This window comes from Larimichthys crocea, chromosome III, assembly GCF_000972845.2.
Source record: "Larimichthys crocea isolate SSNF chromosome III, L_crocea_2.0, whole genome shotgun sequence".
NCBI lineage: Eukaryota > Metazoa > Chordata > Actinopteri > Sciaenidae > Larimichthys > Larimichthys crocea.
The window spans coordinates 28,435,099-28,462,910 of record NC_040013.1 but is presented as its reverse complement, the minus strand read 5'-3'; the positions used below and the strand labels follow the sequence as shown (position 1 = coordinate 28,462,910).

Sequence of the window (27,812 nt, the reverse complement as noted above, 5' to 3'; positions counted from 1 at the left end):
GCTACTACGTTGCATAGCTGCTGACTCTCCGCCCCCCTCTGCCCACGTGACAGCTCCCTCTAAGGTTTGCTCCAGTGACAGTGAATCCAACAACTCCTGCAGCAGTGGTCGAGCACTAGTCTGAAGGTAAGGCAAAACTTTATTTTGAAATCAAACAGATCCAGCTGTGTGTGGATTATCTGTCAAATATTATGCACAACTCTTTGGTCAGAAATGCTTTGAAATGCTGCCTCGCTAAACTAATATGCGTATTTATCTGACATGTTGGCTGCACCATTACATAACGTCACTACATTGAAAAAGTTTTCTCTGCATGATTCAGCCAACCCTGTATGAGATAGTTATCCAACAGGTTTGCACAGTAAGTAACGTTTGTTGTTATTTACAGACCTACTTAATAGACCTGTAATAATAACAACAACATTGTTTAACCATACAAAATATATATAATATATATATTTTAAATGTCCAGTGTGTTATATTTAGAGGGCTGTATTTATGGGACATGACAGAAGTGAAGTATAACATGCACAACTGTGTTTTTTAGTGTATAATCACCTGGAAATAAACATTGTTTTACCTTAAAATTAGTTTTTATATCTGCAGAACCTCTCCCACAGAGTCATGCTGATACAGTAGCCTAGAAAAGACAAATTAAACCCTGACTCTAGATAGGCCCTCTCATGTTGTTCTAGCACATTTATCATGCTAGAAAGGAGAAACTGGGGCTAGAGGGCTGCAATCATCAATTACCCCACTATATGCCACTAAATCCTACACACTGGACCTTTAACCTTTTATCCAATCACATCCAGTAGTGTACTAAAATACAGCAGAGATCCAGATTTTCATGTTGGTTTGTTCACATGTGTGTGTTTTGTTAATCCAGACATGCGGGTGGCAGTGATTGGAGCCGGAGTCATCGGCCTCTCAACAGCTCAGAGCATCTACGAGAAGTATCACTCCATTGTCAGCCCGCTGACCATCGAGGTGTATGCAGACCGTTTCACTCCGCTGACCACGAGTGATGGAGCTGCTGGCTTCTGGCAACCGTATCTCTACGATAAGGGCAACGTCCAGGAGACGTACGTGCTTTCTCTTGAACCCTCTATTGATTCTCCACTTTGTCTGCCACCATTTCTTTTAATGCTGTGTTTGTCCTCACATTTAGAAAATGGAATAAAGAGACATTTGACTACTTGCTGAGCTTCCTCAGTTCACCAGAGTCTGTACAAATGGGTATATTCCTTCAGTCTGGCTACAACCTCTGCAGTGAACAAGCCCCAGTGAGTATTGCTTTGTTCTGCACGGTGAATCTGACCTCTGACCTGATCTGATTATATTTAGAAAGTCTTTCACAACCAAATTTTACAACAAGAACAAAGACATTGCAATGCAAGATATAGATATAGATATAGTTAAACTGTAACCTTAGATAAGTTAATTAATTTATCACAAACTCAGCCTGACTAGAGCTTTGTTCATCTGCACAAAGATGGGTGCCTGCAATGGTTAGAAAACAATAACAGAGAGGCCTCAGCAACGGTTTGGCAAACTGCCACACTGCCAAGACACGTTTAGGACATGAATGATGTGATCTCGGACTGACTGACTTGTTTTTAAATGCAGGATCCCTCGTTTAAAGACATCGTCCTGGGCTTCAGACAGCTCACAGAGCGAGAACTGCAGCTGTTCCCAGGATACACGTAAGTTCCTGCTGAAGCAGAACACTCAGTACATTACTTACTTATCTGTTTCCATGTCATGTCAAACATTTGATCCATCCCACACAGAATTACAAGACACTGCTGTATATAAAATATCAAGAATACAGCCAATAACACATATACAAAGCCAAAAGAAAACAGAAATCATAAATTGTCCGTCTACAAAGGTATGCCAACATTTATCCTGATGAAGTGCTGTCACACTGAAACACACTTGTGTCTCTTCTAATCTGTCCAGTTATGGATGGTTCAACACTGCTCTCATGGTGGAGGGGAAAACATACTTACCTTGGCTGATGGAGTGGTGAGTGATTAACTTCTCTCTTAAATTGTATCAGCTTTTACCTTTACCACGACTTAACACCTGAACTCATTTCATCCTGTTTGCAACATCATTTATTACCCAATAAAAAGATGAAAGGGCGCTCCTGATTGCCTGTTGCATTCATTTATTGATGCATACATACATTGATTTCAGTGTCTTTTAAAATTCTTTTAACTTTCCAAGGGATCAATAAAGTTTTTATCTCATCTTATGTGTTCAACACATGGTCTTAGTTTAGCTAGTCTGTGTGTCTGTGTTGGACTCAATTTCAAATCTGAATAATACAGTTGGTGTCTGGTTAATATGATTTTTTATTGATTATTAAAGGAAAGAAGACAAACATCAGTAAAACAGGTGATTCCAAACTTATACAGGAGTCAGTGGCGACTCACTAAGAGCTCACTACTATGATGCATTGTGTAAACAGGGAAAAGGTTTAGATTAGTGCCTGAAATGTGTTAAAAATGTTTCCACTACATTGATCTCAACATAGTTGTAGCAGTTCTTGCTGCCACACTGTGTTAACAGTACAAACACAGATTCACTTTCTGCAGACACACATTTCAAAATGGTGAATAATTATTCTCCCATGCACTTCTGACAGCCTGGTTTCTATTGCACACGTAATCCAGGTACAGCAGTTTGTTCACAACTCAAACAAGTTGTCACATCCGCCTGGCTGCATTAAAATTAATGATTGATTTGACTGAGTGACTAGAAAGTTAGTCCCTGCTGTGACAATGAACTCACTGCTCTTTTGAACCACCCCCACACCTCTGTCTCTCCAGCTGCCTCTATAGCTGAATACTAACTCAGCCACCCTCCACAATAGTCAACAAGTTCCTAAACACTGTGTAACAGACAGTAAATGGGTGAATGGGTTATTTCAGACACAGCCTACCAGATATGTTGTTGTTATATGTTGTTTAGGATAAGTGATAGTAGTCTCAGTTTAAAAGAAGTTAAAAAGATTTCCAGGAGTTTTTGTAGAGCTCATAATAAATGTGTTTTTGTGTTATCCTCAGGTTGCAAAAAAGGGGTGTGAAATTTTATCAGAGGACAATCAAATCTTTCAAGGAGGTTAGTAAAGCCTTTTATTTCTTGTAGCTACATATATATGTTCCATTTTTAAAATTAAGAAATGCTTTTCATATTGAATAGTAACATTCAGAACGTATTTAGCTGGCAGAAACTGGGGCAGACGTGATAATAAACTGCACTGGGATGAGATCTGGACAGCTCCAGCCTGATCCTGAGCTCAAACCAGGCCGCGGTCAAATAGTGAAGGTGAGAGAGAACACGTGCAAATGTCTGTAAATAGTTTATGTAACGAGCTATAAAGGCACCATTTAAGAGCGGCTGAACCTTGTTATTCCTTTGTTGTTTTTCAGGTGGACGCCCCATGGCTCAAACATTGGATTCTTACCCACAATTTTTCAACAGGATTTTACAATTCACCATACATCATTCCAGGGTAGATCGAGTGACACAGAACAAACAAAAAGACAGCTGCTGCTCTTGATGTGTTTATAGTGAGAACATCATACACATAATACATGTGCAGTTACAGCAATATTTGCAGTGGTCCTTCTGTGTTGTACAGTTGCCCTGGTGTTGCTTTCTGTCAGAACACTTGAAATTTGATTACAGTGTTCCTTGCGGCCAGAAGGCTAAAGATGTTTTCATGAGCGAACGCGACTTCTGTGTCTGCAGGAGTCGTCTCGTGACAGTCGGCGGGATTTGCCAAATTGGAAACTGGAATGAACAGAACACTTCTTTTGACCACAAGAAAATCTGGGAAGAGGCTTGTCAGCTCGAGCCAAGTCTCAAGGTGAGAGGCCGTAAAAAGACTTTCTGTCTTTCATGTAATATTGTGTGTTTTCCTCTCTGTAAAATGTGCAGAGACTCTAAGTTGAATACATTCAGAGACGATGCACATCAATAGACGTTTCTGTAAATGTGCTAGTTTAGCCGTCCTTGCTTTGCAATGAGTCTTCTGTAGTGCTAAAGTATTTAATATGTATTGTATATACTTAGACTACTTATTCTGTAATTAAGCCGTCAAACATGTTAGTAATGAGGAAGAAAAATACCCAGATCTGAGGGCACACAAAGTCCAAACAACTAACTCTAACCTCTCTAACTTCAGCATGCCAGGATAGTGGAGGATTGGACTGGCCTCAGGCCAGTTCGTAGCAAAGTCCGGCTGGAGAGGGAGGCCATAATGTCTGGTGCAACAACAATAGAGGTAAGCAGTACTGGGCGACTGTGGCTCAAGAGGGTCGTCCACTAATCAGATGATTGGTGGTTTGATCCCCGGCTCTTCCAGTCTGCTTGTCGAATCTTTGAGCAAGATACTGAACTCCAAATTGCTCCCGAAGGCTGTGTCATTAGTGTGTGAATGGGTTTGAATGATTAGCTCCTAAAAACTGATGAGCAGCTGGCACCTTGCGTGGCAGCCATTAGTGTATGAATGTGTGTGTGAATAGGTGAATGAGCTATTTTGTGTGAAAGCCCAAAAGACTAGAAAGCCGCTATATAAATACAGTCCATTTACTTTAAATATTAATTTTGGTAATCCAGCTTCTAAAATATCGTGACTCTCTCTTCAGGTGATACACAACTATGGCCATGGAGGTTTTGGACTCACCATTCACAGAGGCTGTGCCGAGGAGGCAGCGAGACTCTTCGGTCAGATCGTGGAGCAAAAAGGCAAAGGTCCAAAAGCTCGCTTGTAAATTTGTGTCTTATGATTGATGCTCTTTTTTTTTAATGTCAGTGCCTTGTATCCCATAGTGTACTCACAAAAGTAGCATTTTTTATGTCATATCTTTGTCAAATCAAAAACAACAACATGAATCCACTGCTCATTTTGAAATATTATTTACTGTCATATCATACACATTTACATCCAGTGCATTGACAAGAATCTGTGCACACAGACACTTAATGCAGCACTATATCTCAAACACTGGCAGGTAAGACTCAGCTTGCTGAACCTGTACAAGTTAATCTCTTTTTTTAACAATACTTTGCTCTTTGGACAGAGCAGAGTCCGTCTCCACGTCACTTTTGTTACAAACAAAAGACAACAACTAAAACCAGGTATTGATACATTATTTACAGAAAGACAGAATTTAACATCCTGCTAAATGGTACGCAGCATGGTTTATAGATCGTAAAAACCTTATTCCCATGTTGTTTTTTAAAATCATTTAACACTACGCTCAATCAGTTTTGGGTGATGAAAATACTCTGATTTATATTTTTCTAATACTTCAGCGTTAACTTAACATAATGTCTTCAGTTCAGGATCTGTCCCAGTCCTGCTAAAATTGTGAAATATTTGTCAGCTGCATGATGTTATTAAATAAAATAACCACATAATGATCAACACGTGAGGTGGTATTTTCATTATTAGTAGAGTTTGTCCTCCCTATTCGTCATTTTTGAAATGTGAAATAATACTGACACAAGAATAAAGAACATATTAACACATGATTTGAAAAGGATGCTTACAGTACACAAGTTTTATTGTGTAGTATGTCCTTTCACTGCCTCAACATAGTGACGTAACCACAGACATTATTTAATCTAATGGTCTGTTGATTGGATGAACTGTCCTTCACTCCAGCACTGTATGTTTTATAAAGCTGGGTTTACAATTAGTGTATTTTAACAGGCAATTTGTGTGCACAAGATAATGCTCCTTCTTATCTATGCATCTACTTTGTGTCCATTATGCTAACAGACACAGCTTTTTCATGAGGTTCAGAGTATGTCTCTCAGACACAAAGAGAATAGGTAGTTTTAAGGCTCTTTCACCCTCTTTACTCTCCTTTGCCTCTCTTGCATTAGAAAAGACGCAAGAGAAGCAAAAGATTCAAATGCTTTGCTTGAAGTATTTTCTCGTTTGTTCAAAAATACCTCGCGTCGTCCATCATTTATTCTCACACTTTTGCGGTCACCCTGTGTGCAGTTATTTGGTGGCAAAATTGTGACAGCAATGGTGGTTGACTATATAATAATAACATGTAATATTGTGCTGCCAGGCTCTCTGAAGCCACTGTAGTACCTAAACTGAAGAGTCATAGGTTGGGACCGAAGATGGACACAGAAAGCTGGTCTAGCTTTCTTTGTCTCTCCTTGCCTCTTTTCCTCTCCGTGGTCTGTCTCCTCTCCCGGTTGTACTCCAGTGGACGTGTCCTCAACCCTGCGAGCCGGAGCTGGACTGAGGGATTTTCCCTGAGCCATGAGAAGAGGCCCGGCCCACCATCTCCTGTCCCCACTCGCGGTGGCTGGACTCCTGCAGGCCCCGGCCTGTTGTCTCGATTGGCAGTGCACAGGAGGCGACGGCAGCTAGGAGGCAGCAGCAGCAGTACACGGAGAGAGCGAGGTACACAGATGACTCCAACATCACCTGCAGGATAAACAGGGACGAGATAAAAATGATCACTGTTTTCTTGTGTGTGTGTAATTATTTATTTATTCATAGAAAACTGAAAGCTGTTACCTGTGCAACAAAAGGTGTAATGAGGGCACCGACTCTGGCCATTCCACTGCTTGTTCCCAGACCTAAAGCTCTGGTCGCTGTTGGGTACACCTGCAGAGTTTCACAAAATACTGATGTTGGATCCCTTTTATCATCAATTGTCATACTAATAACTGCAGACAATAGCCTGTGTTCTAGTTGGATATCTTACCTCTGGTGTGTACACATATGCAGCCTGAAATCCTCCTGCAATGAAAGCCCGGGCGATGAATATCAACACCGTCATGGATGTTCTGCAACAGAGAAACCAGTAACGCTGGATAAACTGTGGATTCACTGTTTATTTTGCATTTAACATTTACACCAGTATCCATCCATCTATCCATCCATCCACCTTACCTCCCAACACAACCATAGAGTGGAATGATGCACATAGAGAAGATGAAGAAACACAACGCCATCGTCTTCCTCCGTCCCAGTCGATCGATGGCCCACAGTGTCACCAGCAGCCCTGTTTAACAATGCAAAATATAACATGTTGATTTGCTCTTTATCTTTCTGTTTTATTGATCTGTGCCTGAAATACTGACTGAATACACAGTATTTAGTATTTATTAAGCACCAATTCATGCCAATTCATTAGCACATCTATTCTGGTTTTGCCCGACACAGCAATTTCATTTCATTTTTCTTTATTTGATAGATAAGCTGAGGAGTGACAGGAAAGTGGGGAGAGAGTTGCGGGGTGACAAGCAGCAAAGGGAGTCGGACATTGCAGCGAGGACTGAGCCTCTGTACATGTGGCACACACTCTACCAGGCGAGTTAACTGGTGCACCTTGGACTGTAGTTGTTCTCATTAGTCTATTCTAATTAGTCTAATGTAATAACATCGAGCCCAACCAAGACATGGCCATCTTTGGATGCTCTGTAGAGACTTTTGAGCCATGACCCCTCTGACCTGGAAGTCTACCACTTCACGTTGCTTTGCACATTGGTTCAAGTAGATGTTGTTTATTATGCAGATGGAACCAACCGCAGGGACTTGCCTGGCTATATTATACTATCTCATACTATAATTTGATTCAGTTTACCTTGTCTCTGAGACATTGATATTGTAACTTTATTTAATATCTATCATGTGAACAGTCTGTTCTGTATTTCTTTTTTTAGTTCTTTTGTCAATGTAAAAACCTGTAAACTATAAATAAAGTATTTAAAAAAATCTAAATAAAATATAAATTGACACTGAGAATTAACCGTACCTGGGAATTCAGATAATGTGGTCCACAGCAGGTCTTTGTAGTCGTCAGAGTTCAGATATTTACACTCCAAGCTGCATCGGAGCTCCCTCTTATTACCTTTGGACACTAGAGGGGGGTATAAAACAACAGAAAATGGGATAGTTCACACGGAGCAGCTGTTCAGTCTGCGACGCCTCTGTGGTGCTCTTACGAAAACATACTGTGTAAATATATAGACCCTTCTCCTGGCAGACATTTTGATCGGGCAGAGCAGGAAAAGCTCAAGTGTAACTAATAACATTAAATATGTCTCTCTTGCATTGTTAATGTTACCAATTACACCTGCTAAGACATGTCAAATGTGTCTTCTACTGACTCTGAGAAAGGTCAGTTCATTAGATGCTTATTCATTCCAAATGTATCGACTGCAAACACACCAAATCCCTGTTGGTTTTGAAATGTATCAACACACTGAACTACAACATCTCGTATCAGTGTACCAAATTTAAATGTGTGTGTGTCCTTGAGTGTGTGAGGGCATCTGTTTGCGTTGCAAGCAGTGACTCACTTCCACATGCACCTCCCTCCTGAAACAGCTCCGTAGTGAGCAGCACCAGTCCATAGTAAGAGAAGGCATTAGCAAACCTGAGAGACACAGGATGATACAATGTTGATCCACATGAAGTGAGAAACACAGATTAATGTGTGTAAACACCTGGAGAACAGGTTGTCCTGAGTGAGTAATGACTGAGGATGTTATCTTACCAAATAAACCACAGCAGAACTGTGGTCCAGCGAAAGTGTGATGAAAATAAGTCTCGAATCTTCCCACGATCCTCCTAATGAAAAGAACAGACTGAATATAAACCTGAATATACAGCATAACACATTTAGGTTCATGAATAATGTCCAGGGAGTTTGTGTTCTGCAGAAACAGGCTCTCACCTGTCTGGCAGCGATAAGTTTTCCCAGTGGCATTGGTGCTCCGTTCTCTGTAGCAATGCGCTTCAAGGTGGCCAGAGCTTTTTCCTGGTTCCCTGTCAGCACGTCGTACCGAGCACTCTCTGGGAGCCACTGCAGAAAAAAAAGGAAAAACAAGATATGTCAGTTGATAAAGCCGTCACTTGTTATGTTTAAATATTGTTTCAACACCATACTCACAAAACATAGGAAGGCAAAGATGAAGAGGGGAATGGTAGAAAGGCCAAGCAGCCACCGCCAGCCCAAAGTGGGCATCACCAAGATCGCTAAGAGGACCTCAAACACAGTGCCCAGTGCCCAAAATATCTGCAAAGTGATAATATATATAAAATCCTGCTAGTAAAACATTTCAGCACTGTGCAGTAGGTGGACGATAGATGATAGTCGTACAGGGTGGTCTGTACCTCAATCAGCAAGATGCATGTGGCTCTGGACTTCATGGGCAGAAATTCAGCATACAGGGTCACCCTTAAAAAAGGACGGCCATTTCACAGTTAATCTTAAACTCAAATTACGACTTACAGTGTTGTTTATTTAGAAGATAAATGAGAATTACTCACGACTGTGGGGCTCCTCCAATGCCAAAGCCCACCAGTGCACGGAGGACGAGGATCCACCCATAAACAGGTGCAAACGCACTCATGAGGCCGTAGAACATAGTCCACAGCACGCTCATCTTAAGACCCTGTGTGCACATACAATCAAAACAAGCTGCTTAATGAATGATGGGGATTGGATAAGGCTCTTCAGGAGAGCATACAGTGCTGCATTCTTGTTGTTTTTAATGTCTATGAGTTCAAAATAATCGTACAGGACTCAGACATATAAATAAACTCCATGTCAGACAGACATTAATTAGAACTTACTGTTTTTCTGCCGTATTTGTCAGATATGTTTCCCCACAGAGAAGAGCTGATCATCATCCCAATAAACACTGCCTGCATCAATGAAGCAAAAGAAAACAATGACACTCGGCTAGACACATAGCTGATATCATTCACATCCTGTACACATCAGGTCGTGCATATAAAGTAGACAGCTTTTTTGTTTTGGTGCGAGCTGCTGGAAGTCACTGCATGTGAAACTTACATTTAATTATCTTCCCATGAATAGTGAATGCTGTTGTAAGTTTAGTCACATATGTTGTTTCGACATGTGATTTAAGTTCTGCTGTTATTTATGTGCAAAGTCAGTGAGTGTGTAAGTTAAATAGTGGATAATATAATTGTAATTCAGTTTCTCGCAGTTTGTAACAGTTTTAATAATGCAGTGAGGCAGTTTTCAGTCTACAAGCATTGAAAAATGTTTAGATAAGCATTGTAATACAATATGCTATGATTTCAGCTGAGTTGTGGATGAGCAGAAGTTTTCGACCGTGCAATCGTGTAATCGTGTAAACTATGTGAAGGACAGTATCAAGTGTATGAGTCACTGTGGATCACCTTTAATAGCGCTGTAAATTGTTCACTTAATAAATAATAAATCATTGAAACACTTTGCAGAGTAAGTGGCCTAGGAACGGCCACTACAGTTGTATTAATAACATCTCACTTAAGTCATGTCTATGAAAATATGCACAGTTCAAGGCCTCTGTTGAAATGTATTTGCGTTAAGATGTATGTGGTGAAAGTTCAAACATCTGGTTGAACTCTTGATGGAGGCCCAAGACACCCTAGGACAAATAAAGGATCAGGTTCAGAAGGGGATCCTGGATGTTGATCAGAGATACAGAGGAGGAGGGCCAGAGAAATGTGTCTTTCCAGGTTGAACGAGATTGTCTGTGGTCTCCATCAACTAAAGATGAACTTATTGTCTGTTGTGTGTATTCAATGCGTGCCTCTTAGTCCAGAGGATCCTTCCTGTCAGCTTCTCTATGCAACACCTTTAATAAAATCGACTGTAGTTCCCTTGTTGTTTTATATCATATTCAAAAAAGTAAATATATTTTTAAATCAAAAATAGTGTAACACATATCTAGTGACATTAAACCACAAGGGGCCCTGTTGTTTCCCGTATGGTTGTCACTGTTCGATACAAGCACTTATTTCAAAACAATCCCTAAGTACTCAATCGATAACTATCAGGGCAGTCATAGCACTGCAAGCAAAAGCACTTTATAGACATTAGAGAGCCATTACCGATGTAAGCAGTGCCACCTCGAGGCTGGGCAGTCTCCATTCACAGTGGAGCTGCGGGGCTAAGATGCTGAGGATCATCATCTCCATAGCATCGGCCATCTAAGCAAAGAGAAACACACACGAGAGGCACACAATATATGAAGTGTTTACTGAAATATTTGAAATGGTGTCTTTTAAATAAGAAGCAGTTCTCACCCATGACAGACCAGTGAGGATGGAGAGTTTCCATTGAAATGTCCCGAAGCCTATGGCCTCTACGGCATCTTCAACCATGAATGTGTCTGAGGGAAGGAGCAATGTAGAGATATTTCAGTAAGCTTCCCTGAAGCTCCCAGAGGGCTTCGAAATAAGAAAGATAAGCTGTTAGTATTGATATGTATTGATTTCATACAAACAGGTGAGGCCTGTGATATTATCTAATTGATCCAACGAGCTGGGAGGTTTCCTGTTTCTGATGATGGTTTTTAAGTAAAACTGAATGCCTGAAACAGCAGATATGCCTCTGGAGGAGCTGTTATCTTATGCAAGAGTTGAAGAAAATACTGCCTGTGGGTTTATTATTTGGAGTTTAGGGACAGGAAAGTTTAAAAAAAAGCTGTGTCTGCTATACTGTACCATCAGTCGGATTCGCAAACTCCCGAGGAACTGGAGCTCCATCGGCAAGTGCCACAGACTCCAAGTCAGTCTGCTCTGCAATCTTGACAACCTGCTCTCTATTCTCGCAGTCATCTTCAGAGCGTGCGCTCTCACCTGTGCGACGGAAACGGACAACACTACGAAGAGACAGACAGAGAGAGAGAATATATATATTTTAAAAAGCCCAGGAGGATTAACATCTCTACAATACGTCTGGTCAGGGGGAGTTTCATAAGACAAGTGCCAGGGAAATACTGAGTACAGATGAGAGTCAGAGGCTGTTGCCTAGGTGATATGAGCTTTTTTTGGGCTGTGATTTTGTGAATGGGTGGGTACTATTGTCCTATGGGCGAACCATGTCAGGGGCAACCGACAGCTCTGCACACAATGCTCTAAACACTCACAAATCTGTGTGTTTTCTACACGACTGAAGGTATAATCTTCTCCCACATGTAGATAATAGAGGGTTCATTAAGGGTGAAACACTGTAAGAGAACTTGGAGAGTGCGAGTGATGTCTTAATCACTGTAATTACATAACATAGCCTAGTTGCAATGGTAAGAGCTGCAGATGAGCTTGTGAGGCATCCAGACACTTTCATTTTCATTTTTTAAAGCTCTTTAGACAGAAATGTGAAGTGAATATACCCACATTTTGTTTTACTAACTGGATCCAAAATTTCCAAGTCCATGTGTCCTTATCTTTACACAATTCCCATGATTAATTGACTGTATGTCCTCTTGACGCCCAGGCTAGACTTGCATGCGCCAGCCTTGAGCTTAATGTATGTCCATCAGGGTTGAAATAAATCACATTATGCACTGAGTCACGACAGCCAACACAATTAACAAAGTAAGACAGAAAACTGATCAGCTGAGAAATCACAACAAAGCAGCTTCCTGTGAAGAAATAAAGACAAAAATGGTCTTCTTATAGGGAGATGCTACGACTGTAAACAGTGCTGGTCATGCTCTGTTGTTCTTTATTCTAGCCCCATCTCCAGGCAATATAACAGGACACATGTTGTTATCGGATGATGATGCTTTTAAGGAATGTCAGGCTATTTGTGGTCCTAATCAAACAAACACGGTGCGAGGCGGTCAGAGGGCGACGCGTCGGCCAAACAAACATGCTGTCATCACACTGAAAAAAGGACTGAATAAACCCGGAGGGAGGCGTCTTTCACAGATTGCAGTCTACTCACGGCAGCTGTCTCAGTTGGAACAGATCATCGTCCATTTTGGTGTTTACTGACTGGCCTCATCGCCGTTTTCACATTATCACGACGAGCAGCGATTTTTCAGCACCGAGGAGAGCGACCTGCTCCTGGGTGTCCGCCGCCGCCGACAGCCAATGAGGAGCCGCCGTGAGCGAGTCACAGCACGGGACACGGAGAGAGAGAGAGAGAGAGAGGAGAGCTGACACTACATGACTGCTGATTACTGCTGCTCATACACAACATGACTTAGTGAACCGCTAATGCTGAGCCCAGTTCATGCAAATGGGGTGTAATAATCCAGTCCAAGATTTGAGATGATTAAATGGATGTGTTTGCACATAGTTCTTTATTAAAGCTGCAGGGTGGAACATGCAAACTAATTAAAAAATTAAAACATTAAAAAAAATTTAAAAAATAAAATAAAAATATTTAAATTGATATGTATATATATCAATTTAAATATTAATAGAATTAAATAATCAGTGCTAAATTATGATTCATAATAAAGAAATGTTCATAAATGTTCCTCAAACATCAAATCCGTCCATTTTCTTTTTAACACCAGTAAACAGAAAAATGTCTTCCACCAAAGCATCAGCTTGTTCCATTATCAAACTCATACAAATTGAAAAGTGGACCGGAAACAATGGCAGATCAGACCTTCAAAGTAAGAGTTTTAAAGGGGTCAATTTAAAGAGAACTAAATAAATAAACTATGAACAAGGGGTCAATTTAAAGAGAACTAAATAAATAAACTATGAACAAATCCCTCAGTTTACTGAAACAATGTAAATACACTTGTACAGAGAATTTGAATAATTGTATATAAAAGTAAAAAAATATAAACATATTTGTATGGGTACATGTGGACACATGTATGAACATATGTATGCATATATTTGTTTATATGTATATATAAATATCTGTACAGGTGATATGGTCTATGAGGGGGTCAGAATTATCTATACTTCCTCCTCTGGGTGACAAACACAGTCATCAAGTTGTAATTGGTTTTAATCTTATTTATTTATTGATTTGTTTATGTTTGTAATTTTATTTATGTGGAAATCTGTCCTTTGTTCTTTTTATGTTTGCCTTGTAAAGCATTCTTCTTCTTCTTTTTCTTCGTAGTGGTAGTAGTGGTAGTAGTAGTAGTAGTAGTAGTAGTAGTAGTGGTATTGTAAAGACAAACTTTAAACTTTGTTGTATTTTGTATTCTGATTTACTCTGTGTGAGAAAAGTGCCTACAGTTTAAAGCTTGCCTTATCTCGCAGCTGTGGCCCGGTAAAAGGGTCAGCCATGAATAACTGCTATTTTAATGAGTTTCTCCATAATGTTTCTTTGTCTCTAGTTATGAGAAGTTTCTGTGAGGAGTTTCTGTTGATAACCTTTGCGGCTGAGATAAGAGATAAGGGACAGATGCCTCATTAATGGAAGACTTAGATAACTGAACTTCCTGCGGGTCACACCGGGGCCAGGGCCAGAACTGTATAAATTTGTGATATTTTCTTTCACAGACTCCGATCTAGCTTGTGTGAGTGAGGACCTCTGACCTTTCAGGTGAAATATTGTGTCAAATATTGTGCACTCACTGCTCACTGCTGCATGGTGCAACAAGAGATATGAGTCACTGCTTTGAAAGCACCTCTGAGATAATAAATCAGAAAAATGACTAATCCAAATAAAATAGTTTACCTAAGAACTAGGTGTTTGAACAATTTGTTTCTCTCTGTTATTTACTTTCCACATAATGTCACTGTCTGCAGCTGTTTGCCAACCCTCAAATACAGCAAGAGATTTGATGTTACTTTATTTATCCATCTCTATTGTGTACCGGTGTGTGTTCATTCATTTATTAGCAGTGTGTGCAATTTGTTGACTGCAATGAGAGCGTTTTAGGGCCACAAACAAAATCTTGTTTAGGGCCTCCAAAAACCGAGGGCCAGCCCTGCTGAGTGGTTTTCTTTGTAATGATGTTCGTACATATTGCAGTTAAACTCATATTGTCTTTTTAATAAATTTTATTCTGACTCTGTTGAATAAATCAGATTATATTTGAGTAACTTGTTTATTTGTTTGTCTCTCACTGGAATTTCCTCTATCAATGTAGTTCATTGGATAAAGTTGTAGTTCGTTTGGATAAAGTTGTAGTTCGTTTGGAGAAAGTTGTAGTTCATTTGGAGAAAGTTGGGATTCATTGGATAAAGTTGTAGTTCGTTTGGATAAAGTTGTAGTTCATTAGAGAAAGTTGTAGTTCATTTGGAGAAAGTTGTGATTCATTGGATGAAGTTGTAGTTCGTTGGAGAAAGTTGTAGTTCGTTTGGAGAAAGTTGTAGTCCGTTGGAGAAAGTTGTAGTTCATTAGAGGAAGTTGTAGTTCATTTGGAGAAAGTTGTGATTCATTAGAGAAAGTTGTAGTTCATTGGAGAAAGTTGTAGTTCATTAGAGGAAGTTGTAGTTCATTGGAGAACGTTGTAGTTCATTTGGAGAAAGTTATAGTTCATTAGAGAGTTGTAGTTCATTGGAGAGTTGTAGTTCATTTGGAGAAAGTTGTAGTTAATTTGGAGAAAGTTGTAGTTCGTTTGGAGAAAGTTGTAGTTCATTGGAGAAAGTTGTAGTTCATTAGAGAGTTGTAGTTCATTGGAGAACGTTGTAGTTCATTGGAGAAAGTTGTAGTTTATTAGAGAGTTGTAGTTAATTGGAGAACGTTGTAGTTCATTTGGAGAACGTTGTAGTTCATTAGAGAGTTGTGGTTCTTTGGAGAAAGCTGTAGTTCATTAGAGAGTTGTGGTTTGTTGGAAAAAGTTGTAGTTCGTTTGGAGAAGGTTGTAGTTTTAGAGGTTTTACGTGACGTCAGAAACAACAACAACAACTACAAACAGTCAGGAGTCGGACTGTAAACTGTGCAACACACACCGGTGCGCTCCTCCGTTGTCGGTCCGTCGTGAAACACGTCCCTCAAAGACGGGAGTTCCGCAATGAAAGCAGGATGTTGTGGTACCGTCCAGAAAGCTCGGATAAGCTCATCGGGGAGTTCCTTGGCACCGGACGCGTTGTCAGGTAAAGCCTACAGTTTGGCAAACGACGTTTAAAAGCTTATTTTTAGTCACAGCGGGGCAGAGGTAACGCGGCTCATGACGCCGCAGTAAAGTGTAAAACATGCGCAGACAGACACGTCTGTGTTTAACGTTACAGTTACTGAAACCTGCTGACGGATATTTATCAATGACCACCGTGAAACGTGTCTGAAGGCAGCCGCTCGGGTCTGTGTCGATGTGGGGCGACGTAGGGCAGCCTAACCTCGGTGCTGTCGGTAAGTTTAGCCTCAAAAGCTAAAAAAAAGAAGCTGGCCCTTGTACTGTGCGCTAATGGTAACGTGAGCTCGTCCGTGGAGACACATTGACGAGGTTTTGGCCACATTGACGAGGTTTTGGCCACATTGACGAGGTTTTGGCTTGGTTTGTGTCGGACAAATAACGTTACTAACTCACTAACCTAACACTTTAAGCTTACCGAGTGTGGCACCAGCTGGTTTTGCTTGAACCGAGGTCATGTCAGGTCTGTTTTTTTAACCTCATGAGAGAAAGATGTTTACATTTTAGTCATTTAGCTGACGCTTTTTAACAAAGCGACGTACAGGGGATCGAACCACCGATCATCTGATCAGTGGACAAACTCCTCAGGGAGATGTATGTGCTGGTTTTGGTTAAAGAGGCTCACACAGGTGAGTGTGTGCTTTATTTTGATGTACAGATGACTATTTACTGCAGATCTTGTCCATACTACACTTTTTTCTTGCTTGCCAACAGATTTAATAAAATAAAAACATCCATAAAACAATGTCAGCAGGAGCCTGGTGACATGAAACACACTTTATGATCTGGCTGTTTACAAAAGGCTTTAAGCTCCTAGGCCACTAAGTTTGCTGAGTATATCTTATTTGTGTCCATAAGCTGAATCCCAAACCAATCCCTAATCATCAAATCAAATTTAAATCAGATTGCCCAAAGTCACAAAGTACATTTGCCTCGGAGGGATTTACAATCTGTACAGGGAGTGACACCCTCTGTCCTTAGACCCTCGGTTCGAGTGAGGAAAAACTTTTAACAGGGAGAAAAGGTGGAAGAAAGCTCAGGAAGAGCCACAGAGGAGGGATCCCTCTCCCAGGACGGACAGACGTGCAATAGATGTCACGTGTACAAGACAAATTAACACAAACATATTGTACAATTACAATGAATGATAAAATGATTACAGTAGCATGACGAAACCAAGAAAGGAGAAATCATTCCCACGTCTCAAACTGCTCTATCACCAACTTGAAATTGGGCCGATCTCAAGTCTCACCTGACTTCTTAGCTAATTCTAGTACCAGTTTACCTCCACATCTTATGCACCCATGTGCGATCAAACCTTACCAAACCTGTTGCAAACTGTAATGAACTGAATAACAATGTTATCTACTATTCGACACACACGCTGTCTTTACACATAAATACTAGCAGAACATAACTACCATGTCATAACACCTTTTTTTAAACTAAATAGAGATCTATAACTTAAGTTACACCGTCCTTTGTGGCTTTAAAGGCCATACTGTTTGTGCCCAGTCAAGCCAAAGGAGCATTTGTAAGGTCAGGCACTGTTGCGAGAGGAGAAGGACTGACTCACAAGGTGTTGAGGTCAGGGCTCTGTGTCCTGTAGCATTAATAAGACTTCTCACTGGAGCTAAACGGCCTTCCCTTAGACCCCTATCCTTCCTCCACCAAACTTTACAACAGGGGTTATGCACTCTGGTAGGTAGTGTTCTCCGAGCATCCACCAAATCCACTGCCCGATAGTGAAAAGGTCCAAAGAACAGGTTTCTCCTCCTCCAGACTCCAGTTGCGGCGTTCTTGGCATTGCATGTGGTGATGTGAGGCTATGCTCAGCCATGGAAACTCATTTCATGCATGAAGCTCCCATGACTGCACAGTTTGTGTAGTGATGTTGCTTTCAGAGGCAGTTTGAAACTCTCACTCGTTGGCCCTATTTTGTAAGTTTGCGTGGTCTACCACTTTGCGGCGGATCTGTTGTTGCTCTTGGACTTCCCACTTCATAATAACATTAATGGTGATCGGTGCAGATCTAGAAGGGCAGAAATTTCACACACAGAGTTGTGGTCTCATATAACAGTGCTACGTTTAAAGTTGCTGAGCTCTTCACAACCCGTTCTCAATTCCAAATGTTTGTTTGCCGTATTGTGTATCATGTTGGTGCCATCAATCAACTTATTTTTAGTTATAGTGCTCAGATAGATGTGTGAAAGCATTTTAAACATCATTAAAATAACATTATTGTCTTTTCAGAAACAAAATGATCAAAAACTGGGGTCTTATTGGCGGGATAGCTGCTGCACTTGCAGCCGGAGTTTACGTTTTGTGGGGACCAATCACAGAGAGAAAGAAGAAGAAGAGAGGTGAGAATCATTGTGACGGTGCTGTATACACATTATAAGTACTGATTGTAAAGCAGTAACTTACGGTAACTTGTGTTTTCTTTTAGGTATGGTTCCCGGTCTGTTGAACTTAGGCAACACGTGCTTCCTGAACTCTTTGCTTCAGGGTTTGGCAGCTTGTCCGTCCTTCATTGGGTGGCTGGAGAAGTTTTCAGCTTCGCCCATGGTCCAGTCATGTAAAGACAACCAGCTGTCCAGGACACTGCTTCAGCTTCTCAAAGGTATAAAACAAGTCTGTGATATAAGTCACTAGAACGTAATAGACCAGCACTGTTCCTTCATGTTTCTGACATGGATGTTTCTGCACTGACAGCTCTGTCCAGTGATGAGCCCGGGGAGGAAGACGTACTCGATGCCGGATCCCTTCTGGATGTTCTCAGACTGTACCGGTGGCATATCAGTTCATTTGAAGAGCAGGTTAGCCACTCATACTTTAGATTTCTCTGTATAATGTACCTTACATTGTTTTATTGAAGGCTTAACAGTCGTCTGATTGTGTCGGTTTATCCCCTCTCAGGATGCACATGAACTTTTTCATGTCCTCACATCTTCTCTGGAGGAGGAGCGGGACCATCAACCCAAAGTGACTCATTTGTTTGACATGCAGTCTCTCGAGGTGAGTTATTATCTCCCCCACAACTGCACACAAACATCTCTTCTTGGAACGTGTGGAGGAAAGGTTTTAAACAGCCTCCCTCTTCAAATGTGCTCAAATCTGTGCGTATGTTTGTTTTATACCAGAGCCTGCCTGATCAAGATGAGAAAACTATGACCTGTAGGAGTCGAGGTAAGGAGACAGAAATGACGGAGTCTAGAATATCAAACCACAAAGAAATATATTTAATCTGTATTTGTTTTACGTTTTGCAGCCCCTCTTCATCCTATACCAAGTCCTTGGAAGTTTCAGCATCCGTTCCACGGTCGTCTAACAAGCAACATGTCCTGCAAGCGCTGCGAACAACAAGTGAGTCTGTCTGTCTTTTTCCAGGAAGCGAAAGGCAAATTAGTTTGTGTGTTATTACTTCGTCAAAGTGATTTATGCGTCTGCTTTCTTTTATATAGAGTCCAGTGCGGTATGACTCATTTGAGAGCCTCTCCCTGTCCATTCCTTTACCTCAGTGGGTAAGCAAGCGAGCAAAGCACATGAAAAGTTATTATAGTATTACAACTTAATCTACCTTTATGTTGTTCTGTTCTTCAACATTTGATCTGCGTTTGTCTTCAGGGTCGACCTATGTCTCTAGATCAGTGTCTTCAGCATTTCATCTCTTCAGAAACCATCAAAGAAGTGGAGTGTGAAAACTGCACCAAGGTACGTTCACGACAGAATCACTGTCTTTCCAAAGTCTGGTAATCATGTTTTCAAAAACAAACCATAGACTGGAAACTCCTTTCATTTGCATTCAGACGATTGATGTTTCTTTTGTTATAAACAAATGCTGATTTTGTTTCAGCTTCAACAGGTGACCACAGTGAACGGACCAGTTCTGGAAAGTCAGAGGACAACATTTGTTAAACAGTTAAAACTGGGAAAGGTAACTGTAGCTCGACATCATCAGAGAGATATGGAAAACCTGTACACAGCTTAAGATATTCCAAAATTGTACGTACTGTTTCAGTCTTCTCTAACGTTTTCCTCTCTCTGCCAGCTCCCTCAGTGCCTCTGCATCCATTTACAAAGACTGACGTGGTCCAATGAAGGAACCCCCATCAAAAGACAAGAGCACGTGCAGTTCACAGAGTATCTATCGATGGACCGATACAAACACAATGCTTCCACACTGAGAGGTCAGCGGGTCAAATGTGCACCGGCTCCAATCAGGACAGAAAATTCAGATGATTCCACAGAAAAGCCGACAGCTAACGGCACCGGTATGTTTGATTTTTCACCTCCTTAATATCATGCATCGTCTTCAGTTTTTTTTTTTCGACATATATTTGTTGTACTGTGTTTCCCAGAAGCAGAGCATCGCAACAACAACAACAAACCTTTTTCCAATGGGACCTGTTCGTCTGTGTTTCTTCACTCTCCTGGTGTGAACCCACAGCTCGGCCTCACGTATGACTTCAGGTAAACTTCATATCAGGGCGCAGAAATACAAACAATGCATGCATATCAAGATATTCAGCGATTTTCAGAGCATGGCTGGCTAAACGTCTGTCTGTTAAAGAACAGGCGGTTGCATACAGAGCACGAGGAGTGACATTTCACAATGATTGACTCATAACTTGACTTCACAATCACAGGATCTCAGTCCAGTTAAACACCCATGAAAGACTGAGAGGTTTTTCTGCTGCCGTCTTTTGATCACAGTATGTTTCCTCTCAGTTCTACAGAGTACCTTTTCCAACTCACGGCTGTGCTGGTTCATCACGGTGACATGCACTCAGGACATTTCGTCACGTACCGCCGCAGCCCTTCCTCAACCCGCAGCGCTTCACTCTTCAGCTCTCAGTGGCTTTGGGTGTCAGACGACTCGGTACGAAAAGCCAGCCTGCACGAGGTGCTGTCTTCCAACGCTTACATGCTTTTCTACGAGAGAGTCAGAAGACCGAACTTCAGTCTACGCTCGTCAGAGGAGTAACCAGGAGCTTACAGCCTCACAAGCCTGATTGACTTCTGCCTTTTTCCTGTCAGGCAGCTGTATGTGCCAGTTACAACGTGGTTACCAACAGGTGGATTAATGACTTTGTGACAATGAGACCAGAGAGATATTGTAGAGAAAACATGGCATCCTGGATCATGTTGAAGGTCGTCGTGTAGGAGGCTCTCAATCCAAAGATTAAGGACCTGCAGGATTTTTAGTCAAACATCTTACTTTTCTTTGACACGTGTAACAATTTCTGTCATGTAACATTTTGGCTTCTTTTGGACTTCCGGCAAAACAGGAACACCTGACGACATAGTGCACTCAAGATGAAAGACAAAACGTTTATATGTGAAGCAGTTTTACTGAAGTCTGGCATTTTTAACAACCCTGTAGTGTTCAATTTGAATGCAGTATACTCGAAGCTGTTCCTGTTATTTTGTCCTCTGCCTGTACGTTACAGACACAGACAGAAGTAGCTGATTAGTAATTCATGGAGCTCTTACTTAGAGGTTGTCAAATAGGTCGAATTTTCCTTAACTCTGGTTCTTATCGTCTAATTTGCCTAATCATTCCCAGCAGTGCACGTGGACTGTGTTTGAATTGAAATAAGCAGTCGAGTTTGATATTTTTCTATGTTTCCAGTAACCCTTACATGATTTGCAAGAACTGCACAATTAAAACTTAAGTGCCATGTTGTCTTTTAATACATCGACTATTGTGAACGTACAGTTTGATGCATCGGAGCCATTCGGCATGCTGCTGATGTGTAACAGTTCAAGAGATTAAAGATGATCTGCTCTCGGTTAATAAACCACAATATGACAGCAGTTATCCTGAATATTTTTTATTCTGCATTACTGAAAAAAACTGCCAATTTGGTCCAACTAAAGTCTGACTAAGTCACCTTGAGAGATTTGTTCTGGTGCAAAACTTGTTAATGTTTTTTGCGATTTGCACTAATGTATATTCATGTGAGACTGTGTGTATTTGTGTGCAATCTGTAAAGGTGATTGTTTTCAGGTATTAAAAATAACAAAACAAACAAAAACGTGCATTTTAGAGTTTTATTTATTTATTTAGAGCAAGATAAGTATTTGATATTTGAGATTCTGTACGAGTAGAAGAGCATCCACTTAACGTCCAAAACACTGAATCTCAACAAAATGTTTTCTAAAGACAGAAGCATGTTTCATGTTTCAGAAACAAATAAAATACATAATTTAAGGGGTAAACAATCCTCTACCTTAAATCCAAAGACAGACAAAATAATTTTTAATTAGATGAAGTTTGCAAGAACTTTACAGATAACAACAGCCGAGGACAGATTAATAAATAAGCAGACGCCCTCAGATATATTTTAAACCCAGCCTGACCAAACACAGTATATTGATTGTTTTATATATGTTTGTAAATTCTTGGAACATCACGCAACTCTTCTTTCAATATAATATTTGTTAAAGGCCTTAAAATCAGCACACAATGCTCCGTAAAGGACCTGAACATTGCAACTCAAGAAGCTAGATGTACAATACAATGAGAACCTGTAATTTCTTTCATTGAATTGTTTGATGATGATTTTATTGCTCCTTTCTACAGGAACTTTGCCATTTTAGATTTGTTATATTTGTCCATGTGACCATGTACAGTAAGGGGTTTGTCCTCCATTCAGCCTCTTAGTCAGATGTTTCCGGGCCCACTGATAATCCATCATTTCTTTCTGTCCACTAGAATGCGTCTAAAGGTGAGGTTTATACGGGGCAGGGTAATCTTCTTGCGAACAGGGAGGCTGTGGTACCAGAAGGTATTGGTCGGTGAGTTCATGAGGAGCATGCTCCCATGAGCGAGCTCCAGCTTCACGGGTTCAATCTGTCGCCGAGTCTGTTTGCCTCGAGCATCTCTGTGCCGGAAGATAAAGTCACGTGCCGCTCCAAAAGAGACAGAAGCGATGGGACAAAGGGGGTCCAGCTCCCTCTCATCATCACGATGCTCACCGATGTGATCCTGCCCATCTTTGTACCTGGTGGAGAGAAGAAGACTCTCAGCAGGGAGGACAAATATCAGACTGTGACTTTTATAACTGATCTCTCACCTGTTGACCAGAACAAAGTTAAATGTGTGTCCGGTTGTCTTTGTGACGGCATCCCGAATATATTCCAAAGTTGGAGTCCACGGGGAGGCCAAACGTGTCACCCCAGAGTAAGTGTAGGTTAGATCTGCATCTCCGTATGTGGCCTGCTTTCTCGGTATATTATAAACCTTTCCAAACACCTGCACCTTTGCTTCCTCTCCTGGAACAACAAAAAAAAAAAACAGCCACAATTGTTCAGCTAAAACAGAAACTTCAGGTCAAAACTTCAGAGAAAAAAATGTTTGATGTTGTACCTGTTGAGTACACCACTTCCTCCTCCAGCTGTTTGAAAAGGTGGTCTGCTTCCTCTTTGGAGAACAGAAGAGCGTAATCACAGTCGAGGCCCTCTGCCTCTATTTTTTGCCAAGGAACAGGATGTGAGAACTCAGCTAAGATGGCATCTTCCTCCTCCTCCTCTTCCTCCTCCTTTATCTTCTCATCACTCTCCAGTTTCATCCTCTTCTGTGGACTTCTTGCATCATTGGCACAGGAGCGTTTGTTCTGTCCCAGAGTCACAAACTTTTCCATCGCAGTCACCTGTTGTCTTGATTTTTTTCAGACCTGGATGATGCAAAGGGGAACGAGGAACGAGAGGAATATTCAATCTTCTGAGTTAAAATAAAAGACATTTTAATAAAAGGCTGCAACTATTTTTCATTATCAAAGAATCTGGTAACTATTACAAATTAACTATCAAACATAAGACAAAGAAAACTTGAGCTCTAACTAGCTCGCTCTGATTTTTTGGAGGTAGTTTTCATGCATAAGTTCAGTGCTGTTGCTGGTTGCTTTGACATACAATGTGCTGGTGTGCATGTTTGTTGTTGGTCTGGCTCTAGACCTGACCTTTTGCTTGAGATTTTTCTATATGCTTACAAGGAGAAGGTGAGGCGTGGGTTGCAAGTATTCATTTGGTTGCGACCTGCAACTTCACCGTATTGTTATGCACCAAAACACCAAGACATATTCCTTGTATTTTAAACCTGCACAGCTTGGGATAAATAAAGTACATCTATCTATCTATCTATCTATCTATCTATCTATCTATCTATCTATCTATCTATCTATCTATCTATAAACCTGACTCTGATTCTAAATCCTACACACAGGACCTTTAAATAGACTAGATTATTAGTTTTAGCACTACACAACATTGTAAAGATTCCCACAATATGTCTTTAAATCAGTAAAACATCATGTAAACACCAAAACAAACGTGTTGACTCTTTCAGATGAATACCTACCTACCACAAACTGTAGTGAACACCCAGCAGCAGTTTGTCTTGAACAGCCTCTCGGCTCATTAACATAATTTTGCTTTCGTCACTGATTTGGCGCCAATACTTTGATCCCGGTGTGAGACTTTGGACTGTCGGAGGAGCTCCCAGCTTGTTTCTAACTAATAGGTGTTAGTTAATTAAGTTTGCAGCAGCTTGCGGCAGTTTGCAGCTCAACAAAATGATTGGACAGAAAACTATTCACTCGTTTTTCTCGCCTGTGTCGAAAAAGAGAGTTTGTACGGATTTAAATGAAGCCGAGGAGGATGCAAAAGACCCGGTGAGTCACTTTAACATCTAATATCAGATAAATGTTTAGTTTCTAATGTTAAAAACTAACATTTAAACACCACTTACAGTGCATTTGCAGCAGTATTTCAAACCGTGGAGCGTTTGTAGTTTCCCGCGCCACGTTCAGACTAAACCAAGCTGCGTTCACAATCACCACTGTGTTTGTGATTGTTGTTGAAGCAGCTACGACAATGTTTGCACTGCACTGTCCACGGTTTCTGCAGCCGCCTTCATGTCCAACTGCACGCCTCTTACCAGCTCTGTGTTTTGCTCAATACACCAAAATCCTGCAGAAGAAGAAGAGGTCCGCAGCAGCAGCGGCGGTGGCGGAGCCGTCCAGCCCGTCTCCTGCGCCTCTGTCCCCGGAGCAACTCGACAGGATCGCCCGCAACAAGAAGGCAGCGCTGGAGAAACTGGCTTCCGCACAAACACCTCCAGGGTTTGGGGAAAGTTGGAGACACGGGCTGTCTGCTGAGTTTGGAAAGCCCTATTTCAAACAAGTGAGCTCACACACACACAAATATATATACATACACTCTGTTATGAACACTTTAAATAACCTCACCTCTTTGCCACAGTTGATGGACTTTGTCTCTGAAGAGAGGAAACGCCACACTGTGTACCCACCTGCTGAACAGGTCTTCACCTGGACACAGATGTGCAACATCCGAGATGTAAGTTTTACATTTTCTGATCAGCACGTTTATAACAAACATAACACCCAGGATTTTAGGGCGTTTAACCCAAATAAGACAAAAGTCTGAAGGTCCTCGGTCATCTTTCTTCAAGAAGGATTAAATGTGAGGCAGGTGGTCGTAGATCTGTGAAGACCTCTAGCAGTAGACCTGCAGTGGTGAAGTTGAACCTGATGTCACGCCGCCAATCAGGCGCTCACATCGGGTAAACCCTCCACATTGTGTTTATTTAATGTACCCGGCTTCTAAATCTGAGTCAATAGAGACACGAAGAGGTTTGTCTCTGATGGTTTTGATGCTCCGGGTTGCCAGATAGGAAACAAATTTGAAGCAATGGAAACAAAAGCATGCAAGCGAAGTGGATCAACAGAGTGACTGACTTAAAAAGCTTCATGTTACCGCTGGAGGCCGAGGCTGCACCATAGAGTCTGGCCCAGGTCGTGGTGACTTTTCCACATAGAAATCTAAAGTTTCCGAAGACAACACTGTGGGAAGCTTCGAAGTCATTGAGTATATTTTTCATTCTCTCTCTGATTGCAGGTCAAAGTGGTGATTCTCGGCCAGGATCCATATCACGGTCCTAACCAAGCCCATGGATTGTGCTTTAGTGTCAAAAGACCAGTGCCTCCTCCACCCAGGTGCAAACCTTTTCTAGTAACTAATTTTTGCATGTGAACCAGTCAGTTCTTTAACTTCTACTTTTCATTTCCAGTTTGGAGAACATGTACAAGGAACTGGTCTCGGACATCGAAGGCTTCAAGCATCCCAGACACGGAGATCTGACTGGATGGGCCAAGCAAGGTATATTTTTAACAAGCTATCAGTTGAATGTTTACACATCCTGAGAGCTGTTGGTCATTAACAGAGCTTCACTTATCAGGTGTGTTGTTGCTCAATGCCGTGTTGACCGTCCGAGCGCATCAAGCCAACTCCCACAAAGACAAAGGATGGGAGGCGTTCACTGACGCTGTGGTGCAGTGGCTCAGCAACAACCTGGAAGGACTGGTCTTCATGCTGTGGGGATCATATGCACAGAAGAAAGGAGCCACTATTAACAGGGTGGGTGCACACTGTTGTCTTAAAACAAAGCTTTTTATCACATCCACGTATCTAAACTTATGTTCTCTCGGTTTGTAGAAACGCCACCACGTCCTGCAGGCAGTGCATCCTTCTCCTCTGTCTGCTCATCGAGGATTCTTTGGGTGCAAACATTTCTCAAAGGCCAACGAGCTGCTCAAGAAATCTGGAAAGTCTCCCATAAACTGGAAGGAACTTTAAGTTCAGTGTTTCTAACGTGTGCTTGTCAACTATAGACCAAAACTCACCCATAAGCTTTCTAAGTTTCCTGTTTCAGCTGTAGTATGTGCAGAGATTTCTTTATAAAAGAGTTAACGTTTTGTGCTGTACTCCGAGGTTTCAAGTTGTCATGTTGTAAATATGTTTTTCTACCTTTTTTGTACTGAAATGTTGGGTTTTATTAAAGTGTTTCTAGAACGTTGATGTTGTATATGATTGTCTCAGTACATCAGACACCCATAGAGCAGCAGGAAATGTGCTGTGGAAGTAGAACTGCTTGAGAAAAAAGACACCCCCTTTTTCTTTTTGAACACTTTAATTTCAAACAGTAAACGTGCAAAATGCAGTAAAGAACAATACACACATAGTTTCCACATTTTCTGAAAGTAGTTTTGTGAATCTGTCTCTTGAAACATAAGAAACAATGGAGACTTCCAATTTAGTAATATTTTTTTTTTAGCAGCAACCATGCCTGCTTAAAGAATCAGCCAAAATTGCCACGATACAAAATCCGGCTTAACCTCTTGTACAATTTGAACTCCAAAAAGATTTTTGTTATTTTATAAGATATAGTAGTTATATTAATAGTTTGACATGTAAACAATTTAAAAACATTAAAACAGGAGTGTCCTAACTTTTTTTTATATAAAGAGGGCCAGATTTGACAGTGTGAAGATGCTCGGGGGTCCAAACTAACATTTTAAAAACAAAAAAAATACCAATAAAAGTTACATACAAATGTAATGTATCAATTTTGCTTTCATTGTCACAATTATCTTTTTTTAAATGACAATATGGCCAAATCTAAACCAATCAGACGTGAACAAATCTTAAAACCAGTTCTTCCTTTCTTTCACATCTGAAGTCAGATAACACAGAATCATATGGAACATGTTAACAAATACAAATATTAACCTCGTGTTCATTTTAAACATGATTTATTATGAGAAACGCAAAGTCTGTTAACATTTAAGTTTAAAACGTGTCACTCTTGCTCTTTGTCCTTTAACAAAAAATATTCAGAAAGTTTATTTTATGTCACATCGCAGACATAACACCAGCAGTTATGTCCTTAAAGGTTCAAATGCTTCATTATGTCACCAAAAAAAAAAAAAAAAAAAATCTTCCAGTCATACAGTATCTGACAATCCTAGCAAATAAGATATTATAATAATGAAGCTTTGTTGACATCGACGTGAGAGGCGTGTCTCTGCGGGTGACGCACTGACGTCGAGAGGAAGCCATCGCCCGAGTTTCCTTTTCCAGCTTCTCCCTGT

At 40.9% G+C, this 27,812-nt stretch overlaps 5 protein-coding genes across 11 annotated transcripts in view; 3 read left to right on the top strand and 2 right to left on the bottom strand.

Moving 5' to 3' along the window:
- The first annotated feature begins 52 nt into the window (after positions 1 to 52).
- Positions 53 to 4,973, top strand: LOC104937256 (D-amino-acid oxidase). Its single transcript, XM_019274731.2, has 12 exons — positions 53 to 126; positions 890 to 1,085; positions 1,172 to 1,286; positions 1,630 to 1,706; positions 1,966 to 2,031; positions 3,078 to 3,132; positions 3,235 to 3,339; positions 3,444 to 3,526; positions 3,766 to 3,883; positions 4,202 to 4,300; positions 4,665 to 4,820; positions 4,868 to 4,973. The coding sequence occupies exons 2-11, from the start codon at positions 892 to 894 to the stop codon at positions 4,788 to 4,790; spliced, it is 1,038 nt and encodes a 345-aa protein (XP_019130276.2). The 5' UTR covers positions 53 to 126; positions 890 to 891; the 3' UTR covers positions 4,791 to 4,820; positions 4,868 to 4,973.
- On the bottom strand, positions 4,872 to 12,996 carry svopa (SV2 related protein a). The gene is made up of 16 exons (XM_010753456.3): positions 12,747 to 12,996; positions 11,522 to 11,679; positions 11,102 to 11,187; positions 10,907 to 11,005; positions 9,635 to 9,706; positions 9,329 to 9,453; positions 9,173 to 9,236; positions 8,949 to 9,074; positions 8,733 to 8,861; positions 8,553 to 8,626; positions 8,356 to 8,432; positions 7,809 to 7,913; positions 6,944 to 7,055; positions 6,756 to 6,837; positions 6,566 to 6,655; positions 4,872 to 6,472 (listed from the first exon to the last, which is right to left on the bottom strand). Exons 1-16 carry the CDS (start codon positions 12,779 to 12,781, stop codon positions 6,260 to 6,262), a joined length of 1,647 nt encoding a protein of 548 aa, XP_010751758.1. The 5' UTR covers positions 12,782 to 12,996; the 3' UTR covers positions 4,872 to 6,259.
- Positions 12,997 to 15,664: 2,668 nt separating this feature from the next.
- usp30 (ubiquitin specific peptidase 30) lies at positions 15,665 to 21,896 on the top strand. Of its 3 annotated transcripts, XM_019274749.2 has the most exons (14): positions 15,751 to 15,820; positions 15,956 to 16,073; positions 18,109 to 18,218; positions 18,305 to 18,478; positions 18,571 to 18,674; positions 18,775 to 18,873; positions 18,999 to 19,044; positions 19,127 to 19,221; positions 19,320 to 19,379; positions 19,483 to 19,569; positions 19,712 to 19,792; positions 19,907 to 20,129; positions 20,217 to 20,328; positions 20,587 to 21,896. In XM_019274749.2, the coding sequence occupies exons 3-14, from the start codon at positions 18,116 to 18,118 to the stop codon at positions 20,840 to 20,842; spliced, it is 1,440 nt and encodes a 479-aa protein (XP_019130294.2). In that variant the 5' UTR covers positions 15,751 to 15,820; positions 15,956 to 16,073; positions 18,109 to 18,115; the 3' UTR covers positions 20,843 to 21,896. The 3 variants fall into 3 exon arrangements, with proteins under 3 accessions (XP_010751760.3, XP_010751759.3, XP_019130294.2); XM_010753458.3 differs by lacking the exon at positions 15,956 to 16,073 and having other exon boundaries at positions 15,665 to 15,820; positions 20,220 to 20,328; XM_010753457.3 differs by lacking the exon at positions 15,956 to 16,073 and having other exon boundaries at positions 15,665 to 15,820.
- An 8-nt stretch (positions 21,897 to 21,904) lies between these two features.
- The window catches only part of LOC104937265 (alkB homolog 2, alpha-ketoglutarate dependent dioxygenase), an 8,807-nt gene continuing 2,899 nt past the window's right edge, over positions 21,905 to 27,812 (bottom strand). The window contains exons 1-4 of one of the 5 annotated variants that reach the window (XM_019274982.2): positions 24,800 to 24,848; positions 23,231 to 23,537; positions 22,938 to 23,136; positions 21,905 to 22,865 (exon numbers count right to left, since the gene is read on the bottom strand). In XM_019274982.2, coding sequence (XP_019130527.2) covers positions 22,556 to 22,865; positions 22,938 to 23,136; positions 23,231 to 23,504 — 783 coding nt within the window. In that variant the 5' untranslated portion in view covers positions 23,505 to 23,537; positions 24,800 to 24,848 and the 3' untranslated portion in view covers positions 21,905 to 22,555. Of the gene's footprint in view, positions 22,866 to 22,937; positions 23,137 to 23,230; positions 23,538 to 24,220; positions 24,326 to 24,610; positions 24,849 to 27,812 lie in introns of those variants that run through there. The other 4 variants (XM_010753466.3, XM_027277509.1, XM_019274990.2 and 1 more) reach the window with 4 other exon arrangements.
- unga (uracil DNA glycosylase a) lies at positions 24,316 to 26,737 on the top strand. Its single transcript, XM_010753460.3, has 7 exons — positions 24,316 to 24,533; positions 24,838 to 25,044; positions 25,123 to 25,218; positions 25,780 to 25,877; positions 25,952 to 26,040; positions 26,120 to 26,298; positions 26,377 to 26,737. Exons 1-7 carry the CDS (start codon positions 24,435 to 24,437, stop codon positions 26,515 to 26,517), a joined length of 909 nt encoding a protein of 302 aa, XP_010751762.3. The 5' UTR covers positions 24,316 to 24,434; the 3' UTR covers positions 26,518 to 26,737.